This window comes from Hippopotamus amphibius, chromosome 7 (genome assembly GCF_030028045.1).
Source record: "Hippopotamus amphibius kiboko isolate mHipAmp2 chromosome 7, mHipAmp2.hap2, whole genome shotgun sequence".
Lineage (NCBI taxonomy): Eukaryota > Metazoa > Chordata > Mammalia > Artiodactyla > Hippopotamidae > Hippopotamus > Hippopotamus amphibius.
This window is the reverse complement of record NC_080192.1, coordinates 94338344-94355678: the sequence shown is the minus strand read 5'-3', so window position 1 is coordinate 94355678 and position 17335 is coordinate 94338344. Positions and strand designations below refer to the sequence as shown.

General features: G+C 35.5%; 1 protein-coding gene across 1 annotated transcript in view; it reads right to left on the bottom strand.

The window, feature by feature from the left end:
* Positions 1-697: 697 nt before the first annotated feature.
* The window catches only part of RAB1A (RAB1A, member RAS oncogene family), a 29571-nt gene continuing 12933 nt past the window's right edge, over positions 698-17335 (bottom strand). The window contains exons 2-6 of the mRNA XM_057740677.1: positions 13749-13821; positions 7720-7815; positions 3255-3350; positions 1770-1901; positions 698-1518 (exon numbers count right to left, since the gene is read on the bottom strand). Coding sequence (XP_057596660.1) covers positions 1321-1518; positions 1770-1901; positions 3255-3350; positions 7720-7815; positions 13749-13821 — 595 coding nt within the window. The 3' untranslated portion in view covers positions 698-1320. The remainder of the gene's footprint in view (positions 1519-1769; positions 1902-3254; positions 3351-7719; positions 7816-13748; positions 13822-17335) is intronic.

Genomic DNA, 17335 nt, shown 5'->3' with positions numbered 1-17335 from the left:
GCCAGTGTTATCAGCAAAAGATTTTTGTTTCCCACAATAAAAACCAACCCTAGGCTCTTTAAGGTCCTAGTTAACAAAATTTTCACATGTGCAAAATTCGACTGAAATAAATATATTTCTCTCATTTATCATTCCCACCCAGCATTCCTGTTTTCCCTAATTTTAAGGGATATAATTTCTAAATTAGAGCAAATAGTAAATTTCCTGCTTTCTATGTCAATGCTTTAACTTTCCTCCAACCTAAGTTATACACAATTGTGGAGGATAGAAGAGTTGATATCTGACTCCAAGCATGGAAGAAACAATATTAGCACATGTGTTAGTCTAATCCTCTGCCAATTAGGAAAGGTGTGCTGCTTTCCACCTCTACCACAGAAGAATTACGATGTTGATCAATGAAGCCATTTCACATGGTTTTAGAGAAGGGTCAGAGATAACAGGCTAGATAGCATACATTCTAAACTTATTTTCATACAATTTAATCTCCCTGAACCACTAAGCTTGGTTAAATCCCTATGCAGCACAGAAGCCTGCCTAGGTCATTTACTGGGTATATTATCTGGAAAGCATATTGGATGCTGCTCTAAGACAGGCCTACAATGCCCTGGTTGCACACACAAATGGCTGTTTTGAGTATAATGCAAGGCTCTATTTCCCTTTAGCCATAAGAATTAAAACAATACTTATCACCATACAGTTTGATATTACTTCCAATAAGTACAATATTTATTAAACATATCTTCAGTTGTTTTGTTACAGAGTGTGCAACAAATTACAATATTCTGCAGCCACAAATTATATGCAGAGTATGAAGAAACTATTAATCAGATAGTGTAATCTTTCCGTTTATAACTCTACGAGGAAGAACTAGCAAATCAGATCTTACATATAACATCTCACTAAACTTTATGCATGGAAAGTGACAGACACTGGTTGTGCTGTTTGATACAAAATGGCTGAACTTCATCTTCAGAAGACTAAACCTGACATCTAAACATGCCAATATAAACATCAAAACAAAATATATTCTAACCAACCACGGGAAACAGTCTGGTATCAGGAAAGCAACAAGGATTACACACATTATTTTATAAACCAGCACACAAAGGTTTAAAACAGTTCTGAAAATGAAGTTAGCTGTCTTGAGTCAAGGGAATAAAAAAAAAGTCAGTATTGACCATTTACAATCTCTGACCTTTGTGGAGACGGTAAGAATCTGTTGTAGTGCAGCTACATACAGTACAATTCAGGCAATTTTGTTTTTTTCACTTGGGTTCAGATTGCAAATTCATTGCTGTGAGAAAAGGACGGAGGCAAATTTTAGCAGCAACCTCCACCTGACTGCTTGACCGGAGTGCTCTGAATTTTAACATTGGACTTCTCTGCACCACCAGCTGTTGCTCCAGGACCCATTCGTTTTTTAATCTCAGCTGCCATCGTCATGAAAGACTGTTCTACATTCGTTGCATTCTTAGCACTGGTTTCCAAAAATGGAATTCCAAGGGAATCAGCAAATTCCTAAGAGAATATATACAGCACAATTAATTGAAAAGTCTTTTTCACTTAGTGCATTTCATCATCTGAAATGGGGAGTGATGGACTAAGTTTACTGAATCCAAACAGACACTGCACAAATTATCACTGTCAAAGTACTCTAGTGCATGTATTCTGAAACTAAGGTGGTTGCAGCCATTGTGTGACTCCATACCCATATATAATTCAAATTCAGCACCTTCCAATCCAGTTTGAAAATCAAACTTTAAACATACCTTTGCTGTTGTGTAGTCTACTACTTTCTTTGTGGTCAGATCACATTTGTTCCCTACCAACAACTTGTTGACGTTTTCACTGGCATAACGATCTATTTCCTGCAGCCACTGTTTAACATTATTGAAGGACTCCTAAAAAGACAGACATTTTAAAGAATGATAATATACTTCTGGACACACTGTCCTAATGAAGCAAGTGATAAACAGATGTGTCTCTCCTGACCTAAGAAGAGCTAGTGAGACAATCTAGCTACCAAAAAAGAACTCCAGTGCTGGGGAAGAAGTGAACTGACATTAAAATGATGATACATACCTATATGAATAAGAAAACAGAATCTGAAGGCTTGAGGATGAAAATGCCTTATTTGAGAAGGAAATACAGCTCAGGAGTAAACTACAGCTCAGGCAAATCTGTTTTGGAATATGCCATTTATATGCATTACAAAAGCTGGTTTTTGAAACGTGACAAAATTTTGGTTTATAAGACAGCCTACTAAGTGTTAACTACCAGAGATGTCAAAAGTTATTAAATAAATGGGTCCAAAGTAAAGATACTTGTTTTCTTTTCCATAGTCATATTTAAGGGAAGAAATTTTCCATTTTTAAATATTACAAGGTAATGACTTGAGGTTTTAAAAACTAGCAACATTTTTTTTCTCATGTTGATATCACTCACCCAGTACTCCTAAAAGTACTGAATCTGAAGTCTATAATTCTAATTTTCTCCTAATTAGCTATGATTTCATAGTTGACATGAGATTTAACATTTGCTACAAGAATTATAAATTCTAATTTTCAAAGTTACTCTTTCATTGTTTTCTTTGATGGGCAAAAAAAAGGATCCTGAAATTTTCTAATTTTCTGATCAAAACGATTATGGCCCTTGGACCACATTCTTCACACTATCTGCACATTCCCCTACCTTCTTTCAACAGCTAATCTTTAGATATTCACTGTCCTCTTAAAATCTTCCTCAGAGCTCATCCTGTTTCTGAACCACATACTCCACAGGCAGAAACCCCTAATTTTTCTTTTGGCAATTCTGACAGGTCTAATTACCAGGCAAATTCCTGTTAACACTTAGCATCAGGACCACAGTATGAGCCAAACAATCCCAGTTCCCTACAAACTCTAGACAAAATGGTCAGTTATTTAGTTGATAATAAATATAACTGGGGTCCCTTGAAAGCAAATGTAAAACCAATTACCAAATTTTCTATTTACTAGAGGAAAATAATAGGAAAATTTGGTTGACCGACTCATTAAGTATTCAAATGATGTAGGGGAGAAAAAAAACAACATACCTTTTCTTAAAAAATTGGTTTAAAACAAAGTTTTTATGTCATTCACTTTGTTAGGGGCGGACAAAGTTTTCTGCCACATAAATAATACTGAGAGCTTATATGTAAAGTAAAGCAGTCTGATATTTATCAAATAGTAACTTACTGCTCTGTCAGTATAACACAATTTTCTCCTGAAACTTACCTGATCTGTCACATCATACACAACTATGATGCCATGGGCTCCTCTGTAATAACTGGAGGTGATTGTTCGAAATCTTTCTTGGCCTGCTGTGTCCCACTATTATAAAACAATCAAGAAACCCAAACAATCCCATTAAAACAGAGTTGGGGAAAAGGAGGGGAGGAGGGAGAACAGTTTAGTTTACATAGTTGTGGATTACCAGGATTTGATATGGAAACATTAGCTCTCTGTGCTCACACTACTAAACTGCAGGGTAACTGCCAAATACCTGAAGGTCTAGAAAAGAAAGTAGTATCTAATTTAGCTTACAGTAATGCCACCAATATTGTAAATATAAGCTCTTTGAGATCAGGAACTATGTCATACTTTTCATATTCTCTACAGCCTTTAGCACTGTGCCAGGCTAGTATGAATGCAAAGATAGGCTGACTTGATATTAGGAAAGCTACTGGTCTAACACCCCTGTAACACAGTACATCTCTCACACACAAGACAAAAATCACTTGCTAGCACAATTTATAACGCAAAGCACTGAGAGGACCTAGTTCAGATAACTACCAGTCAAGATAGCACTTTAGCCATCTCAGGAACAATTATTTTAATCCTAGGGAAAACAATGTAAGGAAGATGATTCCAAATACTTTTATAAAATTCATTTTAAGAGCAATTTACCACACTTCAACCATTTAGGCTCCAACACTGGAAACAAATACATTGCTACATTAAAGTTCTGGGATAAAAAAAACTTAAAAATATCAGGAAAACTCAATTTTAAAAGCCATGATTAAATTAGATTAGGTTATATTTTTAAAGCCATGATCTTAACAAGGGCGATGAGAATTTTGTTTAAACTGCTCCTAGACAATGCCCAATTCTTAAAAAAATTTGTTTAGAAAAGCTACCTACCCCACTAAAAAGTAGGGGTAAAAGATAACATCTTGATTGATGGGGAAATAAAGAATGGTTACTTAATGGTTATCATTAAGGAAAGAAATACAAAAAATGGACTTAAAGCCTAAAACAAGTGGAGATCAAGATGCAACAGCTTTTAGTGGGAAGGAATTGTAAAGTTTTGGAATATATCTGTGAACTTGACCTTGATCCCCATTAGCGTCCTAAATAGCAAAAAAAAAAAAAAAGGGGGGGGGGGGCTCAAGAGCACTCAATGAAATCACTTCCTTTCTGAAGACCCAGCCAACATAGAGCTGTTAAAAGTAAGTTGCAATTTTGAAGAAATTTAAATACATACTGGGTATTAGGTAACATTAAGGCATTAGTGTCAGTTTTGTTAAAGTAATAATGATGGTTACATAGTAAAATAGAGATGCATAATTAGAATTTTTGGAGTAAAGTGTCATAATGTCTATAATTAACTTTGACATACTGGGGGGGGAGGGATAATGAAGCAAATAAGGTGACATGTTAACAACTGTTCATCTAAAACAAAAGCCACCATAGCTTCATTACCTTTCTTGTCCAAAGTACTAGCCTATGAGAGTCGGGAGGCTATCTATCTAGATCTACTGCATCAGTAAGAAGCCTCAAGTCTTTCAGGATATCCTTGGAGGAGCATGACCTCTGGAGTCAAGCCAACGTGACAAAACATCAAATTTAGGTTCCTGGTTATTTAACTCTAGGAAGAGTCACCTAATGGTTTCTTCGTCTATATATCCCAGATATCACTCACTTTATGGAATTGCTAAGTTTAAATGAACTAATGTTTGTAAAATGCCTAGCACAACGTCTGATTATAGAAGCTGCTCAATAAAATATTAGTTCCCTTCTCTTCTCTGCCCACCAAACTTTTCACAAAGATAGCACTAGAACAGGAAGAAATTGTTTCTGAATAAATGTTAACAAAGAATTGTAGCTAAGCAATGACATCCAGAGAGTAAAATTTCTAATGTCTCCTTGCCACTCTGAAAACTCTACTGACTCTATATCCTAACAGTACCTTCCTCTGTAATTGATCACCCTTTATGTACATAATCCTCATTACCCCTCATAATCACAGGGTTAACTGGTTTTCCCATGTTTGTCTCTCCCACTGAAATGGGATCTTCTCCTATGGGGCTATGTTTCATTCATCCCTGCAACCCTGAATCTATCTGAATGCCTGTGTAATGTAAGCGTCTCCATAAAGCTTCGTGAATGAATAAACCATCACAGAAAGAGGACTTTCATGGTATGGGACTGGACTCTGTACATGCCCTGCACTGCTGAATGTTTTGTAATCACTAACTGTTAAAGACCCAGACGGCACACTTGAACACGAAAAGAATAGATAATTAAAATTTAGATAAACCTAATCATTTTGAAAGACCCAGAAAACTTGGAAGGGTAATTCAAACCAGGCAAGATGAAACGTAACAAGGTTAAAAAGTAAAATCCTGCATTTAGATTTCTAATGCCCTAGTCACAAAATGTAGGGCTTAAAAACAAAAACCTTAAGATCCAAACTAGCAGGTAAAATGGCTTTGAGATAGCAAATGTAGTAAACTCAGGCTTTCTTTTTATGTCCCTGTATGGGCCAATAATGAGAATATGGCATGAGTCCCTCAAGTCTGAATGAAAAAAAAGAAATTCAGAGTCCAAATCAATAGAGAATTTACCCTATGTAGTCATACTGACTGGATTATATCTTGCATTTGATTTTAGGAGTCATATTTTAATAAATGGCACTTATAAAATGTAAGAGTAACCCAAATTGTAAACGGTTCTGAAAACATGCTTCCAGAAAGGCATGACTGACTTCAGAGGCAGAAGACTGTGGTAAGATCAATCTAAATGGCAAGCTGCCAATAAAAAAGAAATTAATCTCTATCAGGCAGCTGCAAAAGGCCAAGGATTAAGAGACAGAAGTTAAAGGAAACTGGCTTTGGCTCAAAATAAAGAATTAACAATTAGAAGTTATTTATAAATGGAACTAGCTGCTTTGAAAAATGGTGAGCTTCTCAGAAATGTTCAAAAAAAGGTACCAGATAGAGAAAGGAAATTCCTATTACAGATGAAAGAAGACTGACTGAGTGACCTGTAAGATCCCTTCCAGCCACAGGAAAGTGGCAATATATAAATGTTTCACAAAGATATACCCAAATCTTATGAAGACAAATGATCACACATAACACCTTCATTTCACATCAGTAGTTACAGGCTTGCATGCTTCTTTCTGAAATATTCTTTATGGTGCCAAGTTGGCACTCTACATATAATAGGAAAAAACAATATGGAAGATAATCTGTTCACTGGTAAAAACTATTTCAAGCTATCTCTGATAACTACATCCTAGCAAGTCCTAATTTAGGATATCAAGTGTGTTCACTTTTATCAATATCCACAATTCTTTTGTAATGTACTTTTCCTTATCAGAGTCACGTAAGAGAGCAACTAAAAAAATAACTATCAAATATCCATTTGTCTGGGTATGTCATATGATCAGTAACATTTTGCCCAAAAGTTTACAAAGGGCTTTTGCATACATTAGCATATATACAGAGCTATAGATTTGGTTCTTATTAGTAAATCAAGCATCATCACACTCATTTTAGAGGTAAGAAACTGAGTCTCAGGAAAAAGGCTGAAGTAAGTTAAACCCATGACTCTAATAAATACCAGAATGAAGACAACAAATCCAAGTTTTCTGACTCCAAATTCAGAACTCCTTCCAGTTCAGGGTGTTATCAATTTCATAAACAGAACATTCACTTGTTTTCTATGTTTCCTCATACTAAGAGCCAACTCTAAAAGATACCCAGAGATTTTTTTTTAAGACGATAGGTATGTCCACACTGGTAGTACCCAGACCCATCCGCATTAAGTTTCTATTACAACTGCCTATTTTTAACTCAGGGTTGGGGATATAAGGATGGATGAGGGGGTAAGGATGGCATAGGGACATGAAATATTGAAAACAGAGAGCTTGGTTCTGCTAGTAACTGCAGGCAAGTCATTAAATCTCTTCAGCTTTCATTTTCTGAGCTGTAAAATATGTAAGAAAAGCTAAGTTCCCTTCCAATAAAATTCTGTTTCTACAGAGTTGGTACATACCATCTAATAAACACTCTTCAACTAAACTACATATGAAGAACCTCTCCTAGGTTTCTTCTAATGTTCCACAGTATTCAGCCCAATAAAAAAACATACGAAAATTGCTCAATATACTTTTGCTATAAGACAAGGTAAACTTCAACTTAGATCCCTTAGGCCCTACTAATAAAAGCACAAGAAAAAGAACTAGGACCAAGTTTGATTTAAAACATGTATTTCCCCGCTTTATGAATAAAAAATTCAATGAGGAAGGTAATCTTAAATCATTTTTAATCTAAACAATTCTTATTCTACCACTCTGTCATGGATGAATGACTTTTAAGATACTTTAATTTTGTTAACATATTAAAAAATAACAAATACATTCTAAATTTACCAAAATAATTAAAAAAAAATTTCTAGTCCAAAAATTACTTACTATTTGAAGTTTGATTGTTTTCCCATCTAACTCTATAGTTCTTATTTTGAAATCCACACCAATTGTGCTGATATAGCTTTCTGTGTATGTATCATCCTGAAGGGGAAGAAGTTAACAATTAAAATGAATGTTCAATAGAGTAAATAAGAAAATATAAAGTAAGCCTTTATCTACAAAGCTGATAAAATTTTAAGGCATAACATGTTGAGAACAGCCACTCCATTCTGCTCTTGCACTCAGTTCATGTTCTGAAGACGAAGTGCTGCTTGGGTTTCTTAAGATTTTTTTTTAATAGCTATTCTTTAATTTTTCCAAACATCTCTTGGCAAAAGTCTTTACATACATCATATAGAACAGGTTTTATATTTTCAATGATTATGAATGATTTTTCTAATTTGCTAATCAGTGGAACTCTTGCTCCTCCACCCCCACTCCCCATCCAATTTATTCACCACAAAGCTATGATCATGTCACTCTCCTGAAATTTTTTTAGAAGTTAATTTTATTTCTTAGTTCTTTTTAGTTACTACTTTTTTAAAATTGAGATAATTCCCATACATAAAATTTATCCTTTAAAATGTACAATTCAGTGGTTTTTAGTATATTCAGAAGGTTGTGAAACCATCACCACTATTTAATTCCAAAACATTTTCATCACCTCCAAAGAAAACCCTATACCCAGAAGCAGTCATTCGCCATTTCTTACTCTTCCCCCTGCACTCTGGAAACTACAAATCCACTTATATCTCCACAGATTTGCCTGTTCTGGACATTTCACGTGAATGGAATTATACAGTGTGGCCTTTTGTGTCTGGCTGCTTTCACTCAGCATAAACTTTTCAACACGTTATAGCATGGATCATTCCTTTTTATGGCTGAAAAATAGTACACTGTATGGATATACCATGTTTTGTTTATCCATTCATCAGTTCATGGACACTTGGCTGCTTTCTACGTTTTGGCTTTTATTAACAATGCTGCTGTGAACATCTGTGTACAAGTTTTTATGTGAACGATGTTTAACCAAAGTTTAACTTTTAAAAATTACACCTGTTTTTTTCAAGTACCTGTTATAATATTTTACTCATAATGGAAACAAAACTCAGTTTTTTTCTTTAAGTGAAAAAGTTTGTGAAAAAGATATGTGAATGCAGAGATCAGGCTTTCACCACCTAAACCCAGTGCACAATCTCATCAGGCACAAAGCAGCACCTAGGAAGTGTTCCTCCAACAAAGATGGGCCTAAATCTATTAAGAGCAAAACTGTCAAAAAGAACTTTCTTTGATGACAGAAAGGTTCTATAAGCTGATAGTCAATGCAGTAGCTAGTAGCTCCATGTGAACAAAGAACTGAATTTTTTATTCTATTCAATATTATTTTATTTAAATTTAAATAGTTGCAAGGAACTAGTAACTTCCAAAAGGATAGCACCGCTCTGGGGCTTACTTCCAATTACAGAAACATGAGGGATAAAGGAACAAGCTTAAAGACCCCACAGAGAAGCAAAGTGACAAATTTAAAATGTTGGACAATCTACAGGACAACTTCCCCAGTTTCTGCAAATAGTAAACGACAAGAAAAATACATAAATAAAAAAGAAGGGGCTTCCCTGGTGGTGCAGTGGTTAAGAATCCACCTGCCAATGCAGGGGACACGGGTTTGATCCCTGCTCCAGGAAGATCCCACATGCCGCGGAGCAACTAAGCCCACATGCCACAAGTATTGAGCCTGTGCTTTAGAGCCCATGAGCCACAATTATTGAGCCCATGTGCCGCAACTACTGAAGCCCACGTGCCTACAGCCCATGCTCCGCAACGAGAGAAGCCATGGCATTGAGGATCCCGTGCACCACAACAAAAGAGTAGCCCCGACTGGCCACAAGTAGAGAAAGTCCGCTGGCAGCAATGAAGACCCAACACAGCCAATAAATTAATTAATTAATTAAAAAAAAAAAAGTGACGTTGGAAAAACTCTGAAAGACTAAGCAGCAGAACAACCAAATGGAATGTATGAACCATGGTTTGTTTTTTTAATTGAAGTATACTTGATTTACAATGTTGTGTTAATTTCTGCTGTAGAGCAAAGTGATTCAGTCAAACATATACACATTCTTTTTTTGTATTCTTTTCCATTATGGTTTATCACAGGAAATTGAATATAGTTCCCTGTGCTACACAGTAGGACCTTGTTCTTCCATTCTATATACAGTAGTTTGCATTTGCTAACCCCAAACTCCCACTCCTTATTCCTCCCCATCCTCCCCTCCCCCTTGGCAACCACAAGTCTGTTCCCTATGTCTGTGAGTCTGTGTGAACGTTTTGAATCGTGAATCAAACCAATTATAACCCACACTTCTTGGGCAACTAGGGAAATTTATTTTGCAAGTCAACAAATTATTTTATATGAAAATGTCCAGTTCTTAGAAATACATATTGAAGTATATAAGGGGAAAATGACACATCTGGGATCTGCATTTGTGGCACTCCAACAAAGAGAAGGGGAGAAAGGATTAAATGAAGTGTGGGGAAGTCTTGATAATGCTGAATCTGATGTGTACATGAGACTGAAACAAAGATCACTAAAGAAAACTGTAAAATGTGATCAGAGAGAGTTCCAAGTGGCTAGAGATAGCTATGCTGACTTAGCCTTTACATACATTCACATAAATGCATATACAGAATCACTGGGTAAAAGGGTATTTTTGAAGCATTGAATGCAATGTGTCAAAATGCTCATCATTAGGTATTCTTTTAATTTATTTTTTTAATTGTCTAATAAGCATCAGATACTATAGAAAGTGGACAGAACAAAATAAATGCAATAAACATTCATTTAGCACTCATACATGCCAGATCTTTATTAGAAATCCTTATAAATGCTGTCAGAATTCTTATAAACCCCTACATGACCCTCACCTGCATGCCTCTGAGCCACTGCATATGCCATTCCTACTGTCCACATTCTTGGTATCTCTCCCCACTCCCAAGCATTATCCCCCTACTCTCCCCACTCCCAAGCATTATCCCCCTACTCTCCCCCCAGCCCCTGGGTGACATGGCAATTTTTATTTTTTTAATTTTTATTTATTTATGTATTTATTTATTTATGGCTGCATTGGGTCTTAGCTGCAGAGAGCGGGCAAAACTCCTCATTTTGGTGTGTGGGCCTCTCATTGCAGTGGCTTCTTTTGTTGTGGAGCATGGGTTCTAGGCACGTGGGCTTCAGTAATTACAGCATGTGGGCTCAGTAGTTGTGGCTCTCAGGCTCTAGAGTGCAGGCTCAGTAGTTGTGGCACATGGGCTTATTGCTCCCCAGCACTGGGATCTTCCTGGACCAGGGATTGAACCTGTGTCCCCTACATTGGCAGGCAGATTCTTAAGCACTGTGCCACCAGGGAAGTTTGGCAGTTTTTATCCATTTTTCAGTTTTGAGCTCAGGCAATACTGATTGTCCAAACATTCCCCAACTCCTTGGGCAATAAAAGAGATTCTTCCCTCTGTGCTCCCAAAGCTTATTATACATTTCTTTATCACACGTTTTGCAGCTTTTCTCTACTTCGGGGATCTGAGAATCAGTATTTTTAAAATGCTTCCTGGGTGATTCTACTGTGCAGTTAGTATGAAAACCTATGACTTAGATCAGTAAGCATCCTGCAAAGGATTTTCTTTGAAGTACAAACACCTCAGCCTACAGCCATTTTCCTCAAGAGATGCCAGCTTCTTCCCACCTACCTAGAATTGCTAATTTAATACTAGGAATTATTCTTAATTTTAATATTTGCCAATTTAATAAAAATTAAGTAATATCTAATTTTAAAGTCCTTTAATTACAAATAAAATTGAACATTTTTTCATATTTATTGGCAATCTGTACTTCTCCTTTTGTGAACTGCCCACTCATGTATTTGCTCATAGTTCTGTTAGGACAAACATCCTTTTATTATTAATGTGTAAGTGTGCTTTATATATTGAGAATATCACCCATTCCTCACGGTTTTTTTTGCTAGCACCATTTGTTTTCTAACATTTTTATGTGTTCAACATTAATTTTAATGCAATCAAATTTAAATATCCTTTCTTTCCTGATTTTTTTCTATGTTAAAAAATAACTTTCATACAAGATTAAAGAGCCACCTAGGTTTTACTCTAGTACTTCCATGGTCTCTTTTTTTAACTATTATATACAGTGAAGTTTTACGTATATATATACATGAGATTCATTAATACCATTTATATCATCAGAAAAGTCATATTAAGTATTTGAGATGCTGTTGACCTTGCAGTGGTGAATTTTAAGTTTTCTAAAATTCTATTTTTCCCTTGAAAAGTTTGAATTTACTACAGACACCAAATGCTGTCAGATATTTTTCCTTGAAGTGACAATGTCTGGTCATCTGATAAAATGTGTACCTAATACTCAATTCTACATAATTATAGTTTGTTAGCTGTTCAAGTTAAAAAAAAAATGTTCAATGAAAAAAGCAGCTAGTTTAGCTCACAATGAAAACAACTATGCAGGTGCTTGTCTTTCCCTTGAGACAACCAAGATACTCCAGTCTTCGGTAAAACTGCTTTATGTGTACTCCTCATTTCTTCAACAGAATATTTAAAAAAGAACAGTCAAGGATCAAGATTTTTAAAAATTAGTTATTTTTAGAAGCAATCTAAGTGTCCATAAAGAGGCTGAATGGATAAAGACGATATATACATACACATATACATACAGTGGAATCGGGCATAAAAAAGAATGAAATTTTGCCATTTGCAACAACGTGGATGGACTTGGAAGGTATTATGGTAACTAAAATAAGTCAAAGAAAGACAAATACTGTATGATCTCACTTATATGTGGAATCTAAAAAAATAAAACTAATTAATGACTATAACAAAAAAGAAGTAAACTCACAGATATAGAGAACAAACTAGTCGTTACCAGTGGGGAGAGGGAAAAGCGGAGCAGCAAGATAGGGGTAGGGGATTTAGAGGTACAAACTACTATATATAAAATAAAAAGCTACAAGGACATATTGTACAACACAGGGAATATAGCCGGTATGTTATAATAACTACACATGGACTATAACCTTTAAAAGCTGTGAATTGCTGTACACCTGAAACTCACAGAATACTGTACATCAACTATACCTCAATTTTAAAAAGTATGAAAAAAATTAATCATTTTTACTGTTTCATCAAAGACACTCTTAAGTGAAAATGGTGTTTGTCCCCTCTGTGAGCGAACAGAGGTAAACACCATGACTGTGAGCATAATTTGGGGCTCAGCACTACTTCAACATGGTACTAATAAGGCACTGGCAGTTTTACCCACCACTAATTTTGCATCATCAGAGCAAAGATTAGCAGAGTGAAAAAAGGCGAATGTCTTTTGTCTTAGTACTATTACGAAGTAATTATTTACTTAGTAAATACTAATGGTTTAGTGTTATCAGGGAAGTAGTTTTGATCTCATGTACCCCAAGAGGGTCTTGATAATCCCCATTGATCCACACCCTTAAAAGCCAATAATCTAGACAGTGAGAAGGAAAACATGCTGAATTTGAAGGCAGTTGATAAAGACTATGAATGAGATGGTGGATTTTATTTACTAAGTTGCAAGTTACTTATCAGTTTGTAAATTTCAGCATACAGAACACTATGCCAGGCCCTGTCTTTTCTTTTTATTCTACTTAAATTTTACTTGAAGATTTGTTTTCCATTAAGTCACTTTCAACACAGACCTATTATTTTCCCCTTACCTCACTGCTTATGTTGGAATGAAACATTGTTTGACCTTCCAGAATAGTATTAGACACTCTGTAACTACACTTTGCTTGAATTTCTTTTAAGAGCAATAGCATTTCTTCTATTGAAGAGTCTAGATATCACTGGGAATGTACACTTGGAGGCTTTACATGTAATATATAAATTCTGGGAGAATTATTATTCTGAATTAAACTGTTTAATCTTCTGTCTACCTAGAAAAAATAAACAGCATTAATTTCTTTAAAAGCATTGTGATTTCAACTTACTGCAAACCTAAGAAGGAGGCAAGACTTTCCAACTCCAGAGTCACCAATCAGAAGTAACTTGAATAAATAATCACTGCAAAGAGAAAAAGAAAAATCACATTAATAAAAAGCATATTGTATTTTAAGTTTTACAACAACAAAAACACAGCCAAGAATAAGAGCTCACTGAGGAATATTACAGCTCCTAAAAAGCCCATGAATGGCCTAACAGAAGACCCAACTGCAACAAACAGCAGGACCCCTTTTGATGAATCACTGAACATGACAGAATTATGCAAAAATAAGATAGGCAATGCCACCCATGATCTCTAAGACCAGTGAACTCCCACTTCCAAGTAATGAATGAAAAGAAACATGAGTGATATGCATTCTTGGAGGGCATAAGAGACTTATGCTAGAAAAATCCCACTCTTCCAGTATTAGAATACAGGGAGTTAACTTTCCATTGTTCTTGCCAACAAAGCAAATCTCTCCTTCAAATTCCAAACTTAAATCACTATTTCATGGCAATCCTCCAACAAAGGGCTTTTATGATCCTTCCCTAGCATCCACCTAGAATTCTCTTCCTTTAAAAAAACAGATCCTTTAACTTCTGAAATTGTCTCTTATAAATATTTTAAACTGGAGATGTAATAAAATCACAGGCTGTTTGTGTAAATGCACAACTTTACCCACATTCTAAGCTTGTATTAAAGCATTCTTCAGAAAACACTGAAACCTAGGCTCTTTACATACATTTACCACTGCCAAACCTAACTCAAAAACCATTCCCAGGGATGAACATGAAGACAACAGATGGTCAGTGCATGGTCTCCAACGGAATCTCTCACAGATTCTTCCCACCTCTGACCACTTTATGTTCTTTTAAAGCAATTTCAAAATGACAAAAAATCCAGAATTAAAAGATTTCTTTTTCAGAAGATATATATGATCCTTAATTTTCTTGTGATTTAGTTTTTAAAAAATGCTATCCACTTAAAGTGAAATCCAAATATCACTTGCAAATGAAATGTAGATTATAATTGTCATATTTACATGTAAGCAAGATGTTTAGAAGTGATTATCTCTGTGAATATTAATCAACTGTTACCTAGGTTTATACAGTGATATGTATTACTTAAAACAGCTTTCTGATTTTACCAAGTTACACTTATTGTTCCTAATTATACCTAAAGGAAAAAATTTTTTTAAAAATCCGAAGTGCCCTGGTCAGCAGCAAAATAAAGGTCATAGAAGGAAGTAAGCTTTTAAATGGGTCATTAAGAAGGGTTGATTGATGCACAGGATGAACTTAATAACTAATATCCTTTCCAGTTTGAGACCTTAAAGAAAAACAAGGGATAGTGAGGATAATGACTATAAAAATTTACCCTTAATAAATTATTGCTACCTAATACCAAACAACTTTTATTAGTCAGTATAGTTGCTGACTGACTTCAGTACTATTGATAACGCTCTTTAATTAGACCAAATGAATTCTTAAGAATGCTGAACACTGAACATTAGCAATGAGTACCTTATGAATTTACATTTTAAGAAAAATCACACCACTGGTACTACTACAGTTACTTAGTTTTTAACAGAAATTTTGACACAAAAATGCCCTGAATTTACCAATATCTCTGCGCACAGTGCCAGGCATCCAGTAAACACTCAATAAACATCCCCTGAATCAGTGGTACTGTACCCTTTTACAGTAAAGGACAGCACTGGGCCACAGATGTTGCCTGTGGTATCATTCATTACCTTAAAGATCAATTTCTCTCTTTCAGAATAACCATAGGCTGGAAAAAACACAAATGCTTCTAACTGTGTTGTAAGTTACATTATGATTTCAAAGAAATTAGTAGTCAATTTTTTAAAAATTACCCTCTGCAATTAACATTGTTAAAACTTTACAATGTTATTCTTAAACATATATTTATGAGTTTCTGATAATTTAAGGCACCGAGCCATTGTAAATAATAGGAAGAGTTAAGCAATCGGTTCCACAATATATCTTGCTAAAGGCCGTTTTGTTCTCTTCCAAACCATCAGCTTCACTAATACGATAAGAGACATGGAGGAGAATGGCAAACAAAATCAAGTAACGAACTTTTTGCCCTATTGAATTCACACACCAGGAAAGTGGATCGACAGCATGTTACCTGCAATGGAACGTTTTAATTACCTACTCCCGTAGTACCTTATTTCTAAAATTAAATATACAGGATGTACAAGAGAATTCAGATTTGGGATCACTTAAAAAGATATTTCTGTAATATAATCTACAAAACAATACGGTAAAAATGTTGATTGGAAATATGCAAATCTAAAGTTAGCTCAAGATTAGAATTTTGGAACAAAGATTCAAGAATAACTTAACTGTAGAAAAGGGACCGCTCTTGCACTGCTGGTGGGAATGTAAATTGATACAGCCACTATGGAAAACAGTATGGAGGTTCCTTGCAAAACTAAAAACAGAACTATCATATGACTCAGCAATCCCACTACTAGGCATATACCCAGAGAACACCATCATTCAAAAAGACACATGCACTCCAATGTTCATTGCAGCACTATTTACAATAGCCAGGACATGGAAGCAACTGAAATGTCCATCAACAGATGAATGGATAAAGAAGATGTGGTACATATATACAATGGAATATTACTCAGCTGTAAAAAGCAATGAAACTGGGACATTTGTAGTGACATGGATGGACCTAGAGACTGTCATACAGAGTGAAGTGAGTCAGAAAGAGAAAAACAAATATCATATATTAACACATATATGTGGACTATAGAAAAATGGTACAAATCAACCAGTTTGCAAGGCAGAAATAGAAACACAGATGTAGAGAACAAACATATGGACACCAAGTGGGGAAAGCGGGGAGGATTGGGGGGGAATGAACTGGGAGACTGGGATACCAAATTGTACACTCTAAATATATGCAGTTTATCGTAAAAAATAAAAAATTTAAAATTAAAAAAAAAACAACTTAGCAAAGTTATTCCCTGGTGGAGCAGTGGTTAAGAATCCACCTGCTAATGCAGGGGACACGGGTTCAATCCCTGGTCCAGGAAGACCCCACATGGTGAGGAGCAATTAAGCCCGTGTGCCACAACTACTGAGCCTGAGTGCCACAACTACTGAAGCTCGCAAGCCTAGAGCCCGTGCTCCGCAACAAAAGAAGCCATCGCAATGAGAAGCCCACAGACTGCAACGAAGAGTAGCCCCCGCTTGCTGCAACTAGAGAAGGCCTGTGTGCACAGCCAAGGACGCAATGCACCCAATAAATAAAAAAAAATTAAAAAAGAGTAACTTAGCAAATAGTAAGACTTTAAATGTATTTTTCTTTTATTCTCAAGAATTTGGATTAAGTTTTCAGTCTGCAATATAACTTTGACCTAAGTGAAAACACTGAATTATATCAGTTGAGAAATCTTTATAGAAGTACAACTGTAATCACCCCTCTCCTAAATCAGATTGTTCTAGTAAATCCTACCCGCTGTTCCCAATCAGAATTTCCTCTCGTCTTTTTCGTGTCTAATTTACTATGACAATGACACTTTACATACTTTCTTTCCGTAAGTAGTCTGGA